Source organism: Odontomachus brunneus, unplaced genomic scaffold (genome assembly GCF_010583005.1).
Source record: "Odontomachus brunneus isolate Ranch 3 - 2012 unplaced genomic scaffold, Obru_v1 Obru_scaffold_102, whole genome shotgun sequence".
Taxonomy (NCBI): Eukaryota; Metazoa; Arthropoda; class Insecta; order Hymenoptera; family Formicidae; genus Odontomachus; species Odontomachus brunneus.
In genome coordinates, this window is record NW_022639552.1 from 1,024,046 (window position 1) to 1,037,502 (window position 13,457).

At 46.8% G+C, this 13,457-nt stretch overlaps 1 protein-coding gene across 7 annotated transcripts in view; it reads right to left on the reverse strand.

The window, feature by feature from the left end:
- Nucleotides 1–7: 7 nt before the first annotated feature.
- The window catches only part of LOC116848944 (early growth response protein 1), a 239,157-nt gene continuing 225,707 nt past the window's right edge, over nt 8–13,457 (reverse strand). For all 7 annotated transcript variants that reach the window (XM_032825601.1, XM_032825599.1, XM_032825598.1 and 4 more), the window contains one exon: nt 8–4,774. In XM_032825601.1, coding sequence (XP_032681492.1) covers nt 3,149–4,690 — 1,542 coding nt within the window. In that variant the 5' untranslated portion in view covers nt 4,691–4,774 and the 3' untranslated portion in view covers nt 8–3,148. The remainder of the gene's footprint in view (nt 4,775–13,457) is intronic.

A 13,457-nucleotide genomic window follows, 5' to 3' on the forward strand; every position in this document is an offset into this window, starting at 1 on the left:
TATATATATATATATATATATATATATATATATATATATATATATATATATATATATGTAATCTTACGTTTTCTGGGTCGCCGATGGTAACATTCTTATCCGCCATTTTTACCCGTGAGAAAGTAAAAATTTGCCTTAAAGGGATCGAAATAAGCCATTCTTAATAATAACTCGGTTAGTGACAATTTTGTTCCAATTATTTCATTACTTGTATAATATAACTCAGGTTTCATAACTGTCTTTCATTGAAAATTAAGGAAATGCTAAATTTCTTTATCTGAAATGCTGAATTTTCCTTTTCTTTAGTAAAACCTGTGAAGTGGTATGGAAGTCCACCATCAATCATTTCAATATCCTCAAAACTGCGCAATATATACAGTCGCGTCTCTAACGAGCCTCAAGATTCTTCAAATAAGAAAATTTACTATCTTTTTTAGTTTTTATATCACATCAACTTCGCTATGTTAGATTTAACATTTTCGAGGCGTTTCATCTTGAAAAGATTCCTCAGTTTTCTTCAAAAAAAGTTACGAAACTAAAGCACTATATCATAAATGATATCGGAACAACATCGTCACTGATCGAATTACCATTAGAAATAACATTTTAACTTTGAGACGAATTTCCATTTTTATCATCATACTCAGCGACCCCAAAACGTAACATCACATGTTACAACTTATGTTACATTTTTCAGGTCAAAATCCGCCCACTTTACACATGGTCCTTTGGTCGCAGACATTATTGGAATGCTGCTGCTGTTAATTTTACATGCCATAGACAATTTTCTAACAGACATAAAACAGCGACAAACTGATACTTGTAGTTATACTTGGACCAGCAAAACGTCCCTTTTTTGAGTGTAACGAGTGCGGTGAAGCACCTCGTAAGCCCCTTCACGTATCCTTCGTCGTGCGTCGTACCCGCGCCTGCCTGGAGCGCGGCCGAGCAGGAATGCTTTACTTTGTCGTTTGCGTGTCTTAACTTTATGCATCGAGAACGAGAGAGCGGAGGATAAGAGGAGCGATATGTGTATACATCATTTTGCAACAACCACGGTCATGAAATGTCCGAGAACAGCCGTCGACGTTGATTACCGCACGTCAAAGTGAACAGCAGCGATGAGAAAGCGACAAGAAGATGACGCAAAATTCAACATGAGAACACCGTGTAAGGGGTGCAAAGGTTTGAAGCGAGACAGCTCGCTGATGAGCCAATACCTCGAGTATCTCGATCTCGAAGCGTCCTCGTCGACGCCTGTTGATCGTTCATCGGCACAACAAAAGCTTTTATTTTATGGCGAGACGACGCTGTTGTCGGACCGTCCCACGGCCGGTACAAACGAATGCCGGTGAAACGTTTCGCGAATTTCGGCCGTTAAGAGTACGCGAGTCGCGGGAGCGGAATCAAGAGGAAACGGGGCTCGAAGAGGAAGTACAATAATACTGTTTAGCACTGCTCGCTGTGTGGGCGATACAACGGGATAATCCCTAGGAGATCTGGAGGATCGTCGGACGAGAAATCGATTGTTCCTTTTCTTTTTTCATTGTTGCAAGTAACACGATCTAGCATTCACGGGAGCCTCGGCTCTTCCATTCTCGTCCGTAACTTGTCGTGATGAATCCCCGACGTCGCGAATTTAACTCTTTCGCTGGCAAGAATTGCACGGGAAAGGGATTTGTGGACTTTTAAGAAAATTTGACGCGACAGAACGTAAAAGTCTCACTCGCGTCTCTCAGTTTGGCTGCGGATTTTAGAGCGTATCACGAACGAAGAGGAAAGGAATATATTTGAACAATTATACAATAGCAAACGTCGGTCCAACACTCTTGGGAATTTCCACTCTTACGCGCCGCATCTGAATATTCGGGTATCTTGCGACTGTCGATTATTCCAGGAAATAAGAATTTAGATATTAGATTTAGATATTATTCAGATCAGAAATATTTGTATTCAGAAACAGCCGTTGTGTGAAAGACAAATTTACTATGCGTGAAGCGAGAAAGTACTCGCAACGTCGTTGGCTTGTCAAATGCAACATTAATCAACAATCGTGACATACGAATGTCCAGATGTCGTCGCGTACGAATGGAAATTTTCGGAGACCATTGCGAATCCAAACGTGTTTATTTTTAAATGCGTTTAAATTGACCGAGGCTTTTTCTGCACGATTCTTGTGCTTTTAAATCACGTTATGCGGCACGTTTAATGCGTATGAATTATAATCTTATACGTTTAAACGTGCCAGACGATGTGATTTGAAAGAAACGTGCAAAGGAGAATTCAGTTAAAATAACACACTTGGATTCGCAGTAATTCCGTCTCCAACGAGTGCGACGGCACATACGGCACTTAGTGTACACGTGCAATAAATAATTCTTCACCAAGAGCACTTTTAACATTCTCTCGAGACTCGTCGCAGCGAAAGAGTGAAATTGGAGAGCGTATTGTATCGCGCGAGAAAACGCGTCGTCCCAATACTACACATCCAAGTGTGTTATTTTGGCTGAGTCTCTTTTTACACGTCTCTCACCGTTCCACGCGTTTAAACGCATTAAATTATAATGTACGCGTCTCAGGCGTTAAATGACGTGATTTGAAGCCGCAAGAAACGTGTAAAAAGAACATCAGCATGTAACACGCTTACATGCGTTTAAAAATAACACACCTGGAGTTGCAGTGCAACGTGTATCGGTCTCAGGTGCGTTCAGCGGAGAAAACTGCTGCGCAAACTGCTACTGCTGTTGTGAAATTGGCGAATTTAATTGGGGCAAGGAGTGTGTATCATGTTCAATCAGATTCACGAGTTTTCCAAGAGTCACGGAACAACTTTCTCCGCTGAAAACAGCCGCTTCAACATCCTAGGGATTCCCGCGAACTCGAATTCCGACAGCGAAACAAATGCCCGTCTACCGATCCGTCCGGCGCGACGTCGCGATCTCTTGGAAAGTAAGTCCTAACATACGGCCGTCGCAGCCGTCGCGCAGGTCGCCGCCGAACGGCGGCCTCGTTCCCTCGTGGCGTTGCTGCCGCGATGGCTCGACCGAGCTCGATCGCGGCTTCCCGAGGAGCCCCGATCGATCTTACCGCGGTGTCCTCGCTGGGACCTCAGGTTGGAGTACAGCCAGGGTCATCCGGCCGGCCGTCGTCATTCGGCCTTGATGATCGCCGAGGGTGCGGCCATGTTCTGGCCGAAGGTGGGGCACTCCTCGGCGGCGAGCAGACCGGGCTCGGTCTTGGGAGTAGGTCCCTCCGCGCACCTATTGTGAGTCTTGAGATGCCTAGTGATCATGTCCCTGCGGCAGGCCGCGTAGGCGCATTGCGGGCACTTGTACGGCTTCTCACCGGTGTGCGTGCGCTGATGGGTGCTGAGGTGGTCGGATCTGCTGAATACCTGCCGGCAGACCCGGCAGGTATACGGCTTCACGCCTGTGTGAAGTCTCATGTGCCTAGTGAGCATGTCCGAGCGGGCGAAGCTCCTTTGACAGACGTCGCAGAGGTACGCCTTGGCGGACGCGTCGTGCAGACCTTGCCTGCGATGCCTAGACGCCATGTGTTTCGCCAGACGATCGTGAAGACTGAACATTTGCCCGCACTCGGGGCACACATAAGCCACGTCCGCACCAGGCGCCATCTCCTCGACCACCGGCAACACCTCCAGGTTGTATCGCACCGCGACGGTCTCCTTGGTGGTCGGCGAGGCGACGTCGCCCCTAACCACCGGCACACTGACCGAACCTCGCGTCACGATGCCGGGTGGCAAGAGCTGGAGCGCCGGCGACCTGGCGGAGACCGCTGCGGCGGCGGCTGCTGCTGCTGCCGCCGACTGCATCAGGTTCTTCATGGAAAGGTCCAACGGTGACTCCTGAGGACTCGTGCCGTCGCTCTCGAGGGAGCCGCTACGCGGCGGGTGGCCGACAACGACGGAGGAAGAGGAGGTGGATGAGCCGGGCAGCCTGTCATCGCCCCACCTGGGCACGACGTCCGAATCGGAGTGACTGCGACCGCGGAAGGTGTCGCTCGACGACAGGTACTTGCTATTCATGTATTGCTCGAATATGCTGCTGTACGCGCCGCATATGCTGCTGTAGGACGAGAAGCCGGGCCGCGATAACGGTGTCTGCAACGACGTCGCCGACGGCAACATCATCGACGTGAGCGACTGCGACGAACATTGGGCGCACACGCAGTCGGGATACTTGGGCAGCCGGTGATTGTTCTGGTACGGCGAGTAACGATGTCGGTGATGGTGCGGGTGGTACGAGTAACGATAAGATCGGTGGGGCTGATGGTGGTGGTGCTGGGCGCCGCTCTCGTTGAGCGGGTCCTCCTCCGTCGACGTGATCGACTCCACGTCCTTGAGCCTCACGGCCAACTGGCCGATCATAGAGGTGGTGTCCGCGGCTGAGCGCGACGACGACGACCTGGGCGAGCCGAAGACGTCCTCCTCTTCAGACGCGGGCGCGCTACCCTCGAATTTGAGCACCTCGCCTTCGGACGGCGAGCTACGGTGGGCCTGCAGCGTGTCCACCACCTGCTCGAGCCGCCTCCGCTTCTTGCGCGGGTTCCGGTGGTTGCGGTTGGCCGTCGCCGCGAGGGTGTTGTTGTTGGTACAGGACGGCGGTGGCGGCTTGGCCGGACCCGGGGGCGCGGCTGCGGCGTCCTCCACGGCGCTCTCGGCCATCGTCATCGAGGATGCGCGGCACCCGCCGCCTGGGCCCCTTATGCCACCTACGACACCCTCGACTAGCACCGTGCTACCTCCCACTTCGTCCTGAAACAGAGAACAACGACGGCATTGCGGTTATTCGGCCGATGTGCGCATTTTATTTGCAATAATACAACGCCACGCGCGCCTTCGACTCGTTCCGCGCGAGATCAGGTTCTTCGATCACGTTATATGATTTCATGAAAAACTCGCCGTTCGACCTCAGCTCACAAGACATACGATACCCTGTGAGCGGGTCGTAAATTAATTTTCCGCGAAAAATCACCCTCGATTACAGGCTGCCGCGGGAAAAACAGAGTCGTTGGCTCAGATGGTATTGCGCTGACATAACGTTGTTGTTAACAACGCCGGATCGTCAATGACAGTAATTTACCTGGTGACTTATGTGGGCGGCGTGAGGTGCTAATAGACGGCGTTTCCGTAATGATACACGATGTTATTTACGGCGTTATTAGCTGCAGCTGCAACCTAATAACGATAATGTCGTGACCGAGTGACAGTTCGAATTCGAGATCAACTTTGTTGTAATCGAATTTGATATCATTTCGTTCGCATATTATAAAATATTATTATTTTGTAGTTAAGTCAACTGCTATGCTCATATACATAGAGACACAATTCCGTAGGAAACTACACCATCGCGAAATGGTTAGAGGGGATTAAGAAAAGAGATGGAACAAGACTGTGGCGGTATAATATAAAATAGAATTCATCACGTGCTTTGAAATAAATCGTTTTGCAAAAAGAGTACATACGCTAACAGACTTAAAGAAGAACGAATTTCTTCTTTAGATATAAAAAGTAACAATATTTGGAAATTTATTTAGAGGAATATGTTTATGAAATGAATATGTTTAATAGTTCAAAGAAGAAAAATGAAAAAAATTTCTTATAAATAATAGTTATAATCTTTCGGGCTCGAATTTTTATTCCCACATAAGCAACAGAGTTTTCGATTCATTTCAAAGAAGAAATTAAGCTATTTGTTAAAATTCACTTTTTTATTTTGTTAGAAAAAGAGCTAAAACAAAAATCGGGAAACTACAACACTATTTTATAATACTATTTTATAAGAAACTATTTTCGTTTTCTTGATGGGATTGTTATCGCAAACATAAATCGTGCAAACCAGAGAGACGTGAGTGAGCTACAGGTAGTGGCCAGAAAATGGCGTCATTTCCGCACAAAAATAATTAACAAATTATTTTTTTATGTAAATATACTACTTCATTACGTATGCACAAAATTCAAAGATGTTCACTTGATAATTTTCTTGAAATGAATTCCCGAATATCTGTCGATAAAGTAATCTCTGCCCCCCGCAATAAATATAAATCGCAGAGAAAATGGAACGTCATAGTCGCGAAACGGCACATTGCGCGAAATTTATGTATCCGGGCTGTCATTATCACGGCGGTTACGGCGTACGACAAAAGCGAACAGGTTAACGAGCAAAGAGTCGAAGTTAAAAAAAGGAAAAGCGAAAAGAATCACGAACGATTTATTACGAGCGCGCTACACTGTCGGAACGTTCGGATTGCGTTGAAAGCGATTAAACGTCAGTCCGGGCGATCGTTCGCGTAAAAATCTCGCCGTCTTACCGATCCCGACGAGAGAGAGAAAGAGAGACAACAGGTATCGGCGGTGCGCAAAGCCAGCTAGCCGGCAGGTGTGCACCGCGAACCGAGACTCGTCTCTCGGAACGAGCGGCGATCCCGGAGTAACGGGGGTCTCGTGGAGGTCGAAGGAAACGATGAAAAAGCGGCGAGTTGTCGTAACGAGACGCGATTAGAATATTCGTCGCGTTTTTACGCCATGACGATATCGGCCGTCCATTTGTCATTAACGCCGCGGCCGCCATTAAGAGCCGAGAGAGAGAGAGAGAGAGAGAGAGAGAGAGAGAGAGAGAGAGAGAAAGAGAAAGGTCTCTCCTTCTGTCCTTTTCTCTTTCTCTCTCCCGGCGAGATCGCGCTCGCTCGAGCTGATTATCGGCGACGGCGGCACGGTTGTGTTTCGGCTGTTCCGCGACTAACGGCACTTCCTCTCGATACTCCCGATGAGGACCTCGCCCACTTCGTAGATATAGGCGACGTACGGGCTTAATGACAACGATGCGACCGACGGGGAAGTTTATCGGCGGGCGAGAGGAAGGCCGACGAATTAATTCCGGTGTCTCCATAAAGCGCCGACCAAGGGAGCGCTTTCCGACGCGCTGAGATCAATCGTGAGCGCCGGCGAAGCCGTCCGCCAGTCGTTGGGATTCGCGATAACGAAGTGACAGGTGAATAATAATAAACGACGTCGTCATTGTCGTCGTCGTCGTCGACGAAACGACTGTCGAATTTTCAGACGTGCCAGTTCCCACGAAACGGTGGGCGAAAGCGCGCGCGGAATCTCTTATTATTTATTTTAATTCACCACACTCCGGACCCCCCACACCGCCCGTCTTGTCCGACGTGACAACGGCACTTTGTCATAAGACCGCGCGCGCGGTGTAACTCGAGAGGTGTATCCCGCTGAATATTTGAAATTTAAATCGCGCGAGCACGCACGAGCGTATGAATCAAACGGGCCGTACAGTCGCGATGACTGGCGTTTAAACTTGGGCCCTCTTTTTCGGCGTGGGCGAATTTCCGTTGCCTCGGCCGGTGTCCGTCCACCGTGCCGAGCAGCGCCTGCGACTTATCGCGGGAGACCCCGTTTATCGGTCATGCTTATCAGGAGGGGACCGACGAGATCCTAAAGGATCCTAAAGGATCGACGCAATCACTTATCCGCGACGCGACGTTGCTCGTGACCTCGCATCGGGCACGATTAATTACGCACTGCTCAACGTTTGAAATTCACGATCTTCCCTAGCAAAAGCGCCCGCCAGCGTGAGTTCTCAAATCGTTATATCATATATCGAGAGTAAAAATACTGTCACTCAAATCGCGCAAATGTCTTATTCAAACTTACAATGACCTAATTGCTATTGATATGACTAGAACGATTTTGATTCGTATCTATTCTATTCTCAGTTTTTATGAGAAAAAAAATGTGGCAATATTAATTTTTCTGTACTGGCCTTAATTTGTTCACCAGAAGTGAACCAAAATTAGGAAAAACGTTCCTTTATTCACTCAACGATTTCACTTATGTTCACTCAGACGATTCGGAATAGAAAATTTACGTGAATGCAGAATCATTCGCATTCAAGTTCGTTGTATTTTCCAAGCGAAATTTCACTGCAAGAAATCTACAGAAATAAATCTTCGGGAAAATAATGATTTCTTTAGAAAATAAACATACTTATGTGCTCATAAATCTAACTAATAATTTAATAACATATTATACACGTACGGAGTAGGATTATTCGAATATAAATTATTGTTTATTAATAATTACATATGCTGCACAGATATTTTCTCTTCTGCCATGTATATTTATGTTGTTGCATTACCATATTCAAATCAACACGGCATTGAATATCGACTTATTCGCGCTAACTACTGCGATGCATTTTTCTCAAAATAGCGGAGATAATTAGCCAATCAAGCTCTCGAAGTGTACGCGTGCCAAACAAACGAGGGAGTTTAAAGTCAAAGTCAGGATCTTCCGCCTCCTCACGTGTGCGAAGTACACGAGTCGAGGCACGACATTTCTGTCTCGCGAAATCAGCACATTTTGCGGCTCTCGGCATCACGACGACGACGACGACGACGACGGTTTCTCGGCGCCAGAAGCGCGTATAATCTCGGTTGCGGGTGCGCCCTCGGTCTCAATAGCTCGTCACGGTCGTAGAATAGAGATTCTACTCGGCTTCTCGGAAAAACGTGGGACGTCGCGTCGCAGACGGCTCAAGACGAGCCGCTGTACAACGGTTTTCCAGCGGCTGCGGAGAGCATGCACCACCACCGCCGCCGTCGCCGCCGCATACCGACGCGTTCGCGACGGACATTCGCCGTTTCGAGACCGATCTCTTCGGTACGGTCCCGCTACTGCTACACGGAGAGAATATTATAGTTTTTTCTTTCCTATAAATTCTTCGCAATTTTACTGTTTTTAGTAGTCCGATAATGGACTATCGGTAAGGTTTATCTTGTCAGAGAATATGACAGATTTCGCTAAAAACATACGCTCAAAGGGTACGATCTGTTTGGGTCTGCAAATGCTTTGGATTTGCAAATGCTTTGGAGCACGTAAAGAAAGATTGATCGATCTATAGAGTGCCTCGGAGCATTCGCAGCGTTAAGTGGATCTCGCCCCAAAAAAATCGTTTTGCAGTCACACAGCGAATATTACCTAGACACGAGAAATTAGCTGAAATGGACAAATGACTAACAAACCTCGCGATATTGTATTTTTTATTAATATAAATGACAGAGACGGAGTCTGAACTATTTGTAACAACTATTTGTTAGCAAAAAGACTTCTCTGTGGCGCTCATCCAAATTAAAGCCAAATTAATAATTAGTAACGGGATCTGTGTTTGCAGATATTGCTAAATATTTAGTGCCACGGACAATTTTCCAACGGATATAAAAAAAAAAATAATAATAGATGAATTTTAGTTGAGAGATTCAAACTTAATCTACTTAATGTGCTCTTTGCTTCCTGTTTCTAATTCTCTGTCTTTTTCTGGCTTAAAGCCTCATCTATAATATAATTTTCGTTTCCTATTTCTCATTTTTTATCTTTTTCTAATTAAAGGCTCAAAATTTAATCAGAAAGAGAAAATAACAAGAAACAAAGAGCACATTCTAAATCAAACTTAAGGCTTAGGGCTTAAGGCTTAGGGCTTAGGGCTTAAGGCTTAAAAGGCTTAAAGTTTAAGTCAGAATAGAATAAAGAGAAAGAAATAGAAACCAAAGAACACATTGTAGCTTTAGGATTCTATCCGTGTCAGTAAAACATTTCTTTTGACAAGTGTTTTGGTAACGCATTTCAGTTTCTAAAGTGTAAGCAACATTTATATGAAATGAATTTTACTGCAGAGAATGTCCGTTTATTCCTCGGGGCGTCATAAAGTCCTATAGCAATTTTTATAAAATTCTCTATGTGCGCTACCTACTATCTCCGCCGAACAATACTGAGAAATCCGCTGACGGAGTGGCACGCGAATTCCTCTGGCCCGGCGATGCACCGGCAGAGCTGCAGCGGACTCCGACGCGACGCGAGGCGGCGACGTTCAAATGGCTCGCGCAGCCGCGTGACTTACTTAATGCGACTGAATCCGCGACTGATTCCAGTCCACGTGCGTCCTTCAACTTTGCACCACGGGGCGTTCTCGGGATTCTAGAATAAGGACTCGTCGTTGCTGTCGCGCCTCGGAGCACGCAAAAAACTGCTTTATGCGCTCGAAAGTCTGTTTATGCTGTTCACTTGAGAGGAGCGGGATGAATATTAACGCACCGACCATTGGTTCTTTTTATCAGCGATATGACACTTTTGCGACGCGAAGTGAAAGAAAAAGAGAAGCGCGTGCGCCTGCTGCCTGTTTCTCGAGTGTTTGGCTAGATGTCACCTTAACAAAAGTTGTGTTTACGTTGTCTATTCATACAACGAGGATACACTTGCACGCGTTGGCCCGTTTGCGAAACCGCGTTGTTAAAGAAACAGACAGATAGAGAAAGAGAAAGAGCAGTGGACACGCGACAAACCGCTCGAACGCTGAACGTTTGTTCGGTGAAACATCATTTCAATCGAGAGTGATGAACAAACCATTCTGAATTTTGCGGGACGTCCCAATTTTCGAATCTGTATAGAGGCGCTCCGAAAGCATCATAAACGAAACGTCATTTTCCCGCTTTATAACATAAAGTAAAATAGATAATATAAAATTTTATTATTGCGTATTATTTATGCGATAAGAAAAACGTCTTTTCATTGCTTTTTCCGTTGCTAATTGTCTTTTCATTTTAAAAATTTTATTTCTCTAGACACTAATGATTTACATTAAAAAAATAATAAAAGCCTCTATGTTCCGTTGATTGTTTGATGCTAACTTAACAATGAACGAACATTTTACTTATGTGTGACTAATATATTCAACCTATCTATTTAGAAAATTAATAACGCAGCTATGTTTTATATTCATTCAAGAAAGAGGGATATAAACATAAATCAATATTATAAAGTACTTTGTAACTAATGAAAAATCCCGACTTTTTTGACGGTGTCCCGATTTGTTAGAGCCGATATCCCGAAATTGGCTGATTAAGAGCTGGTCGCCCTATCTCGATCGCAGAGGCGAGGAGGCTCGCTCTTGTTTGGCGGTCCTCGGCGTGCCTTTTCTTCCTCGCCACAGTGGCTGTCCTTTTATTCTTCCCGGCGCCGTTCCCTACCCTGAGCCGCCGCCAATCGCGGAGAGAAAGGGCCTCGATGATCGGTCGTAAAACGTAAAGGGGACTCGTAAACGGAGTGAAAAGATGTCAGAACGTAAATGCCGAGAACAGGTCCCCGAGGAGGAGGACAGTGTGGGCGTACTCATTCGCTACCTCGCGAGTCGCTCCCTTGTTCCCACCTGCGGGATCCACGAGGAGCGCACCTTTCTGGGATCCTGCGGCGATATTCCCGGCGAGATGCCGCGCGTGATTCGATAAGATTCCGGCGGTCCGATCATTACCGCTTTTTTCTCCTTTGTCGTCCTTTAACGCGAGTTATCAAGCTGGACTTGTCAAGCGCAAGAGGTTCCGCCTCTGTCGCATGGCAGTAATTCGATAATTGCAGTGGCAATAGTAACGGAGGATTTGAGACTGCGGATAATTTCAGCTCTCGAGGAATCGAGAATCATTCAGGATTCGATAAGGATAAACAGGTATAATTTGGCAGCGACTCTGCTCGATTCGCAAAAGTTGCATCGCTTACGAGTGATTCATATTCATATTTATCGCATAGAATGATGAAAGAAATATTTTAAAAGAATGATCGAAATGATCATGATTATTATTATTAAGAATAATTATGCACAATGGAATATGAATGCTTGAGTGCAAATTTGTTGTTCAATACATCAAGAGAATAAAACAAAAAAAATTATTGTGTATGATGTAAATTTAATAATCAATTTAATACAATATATTGACTTCAAAAATGTAATTAAATGTATCGTGAAGTTTCAATCATCGCGATTGTCTCATGTAATGATAAAAGTTTATCTGAGATTGTAAAATCCTTAAAATTCGAACGATCCGTGCGAAAGCTCCAAGATCCAAAAACTGGATAAATTCGCGACTCGAATGTGAGAAAGTAGTGTGGAACGATGACTTGGCAGTGCAAATTTGATTCTCCTTTGTGGAAGACGGATTGTTTTCGATTAAGGACACACACGCGAGATATCTATGATGTGAGTTATTGTTCCGAAGTCGTGCGGTTTGAAAGATTTGATACGTGAGTGCGCGCGCGCGATGATTCGAGGATATGAATTCGCGGGAGAGAGAGAGAGAGAGAGCGGTGTGAGGATCATCGGTGAAGAATTCCAGCAGGAATGCCCTCGGGGAGGCACCTGTAACCGCGGCTCGACGGGAGAAACAGAACAGGTTGAGACGTGGGCGTGGGTGGAACGCTTGATCTTTCTCTCCCGCACGATCTGCCCATATACTGGCCGCTGCGCCACCGCAGCAATGGGTATGGTCGGCGCGCGAGCTTCACGTTCTCTCTTCATAGAGAATCAACGAATACTCAATTAGGTGTGTATGTGCCGTGCCATTGAAGGGAAAAAAGTAAATTCCGGAAAAAGTAGAAATATACTGCAGAACATTTTACACACACATATACACTCTCTCTCTCTTTGTCAGCTGTAGAAAATGATAGATGCATTGCGCAGTAATGACAAAGAGTGAAATTTACAAAGAGGCGTCCACCTTTGAATCTTGCGAGGATCTCGCGTATCTGCTGTCGCTTTGTCGTTGAACGACTCGTGCTCAAGTGTTCACAAAGCGTTCACGTACACACGCACGTGAACGGTAAGGGCGCTTGACACAGCACCTTCTCGCGTCACCGACCACTATTTCTGCCCGGCCCAAACGACAATGCGCGCCGTCAAGTGAGACGGAAATAATCGGCGAGAGGAGAGAGCGCAAAGTGCATCGGAGGAGAGGCCAAGAGAAGCGCAAACGCGACTCGCGTCCATCCCTACCGGCCGTCCATCCGGCGTTCCTGCGCCTCGGAAGGGAAGAGCGGCCTCAGGGCAGACAGGCTCGCCGCGGTGGCGGTAGGACTCTGGCGAACTGCTACCAAAAAACCAGACGGGCTACCGAAGGGAAGCCAGTGGTTGGTATCTATATAGGCTACGAGGTAGTGGAGCGACCGGCCATCCGAGCGTATCTTCCCGCGAGAGGGCGAGGTTCGCAAAAAAGAATGGGGGGTACCGTGGGGATGGCGGCGGCGGCGCGCGCGCGCGAGCGAGCGAGCGAGCGGCGATCGAAGGTCGACGATCTGTCTCGGCGAACGAGCGCTCGTTAACCATTAGGCCTATCTGCGCCGGCCGGCTCGTCTAGGAGACTGACAACGTATATCAAGCCCACGAGCTGCACGCCAGGGAAGACTCGTTCGCCACGCACACTTTTCCGCGGAACGGGTTGCAGAAGCACGCCACTTTCCTCGCTCTGCTTCTTTTCTTCCTTCTCCATGTTCTTTCTCTGCCTGCGCTCTTTGAGCTTCGCCTCTTTCTTCGTTGTCTTTCTCTCCTTCGCTCTCTCTCTCTCTCTCTCTCTCTCTCTCTCTCTCTCTCTCTCTCTCTCCTCTC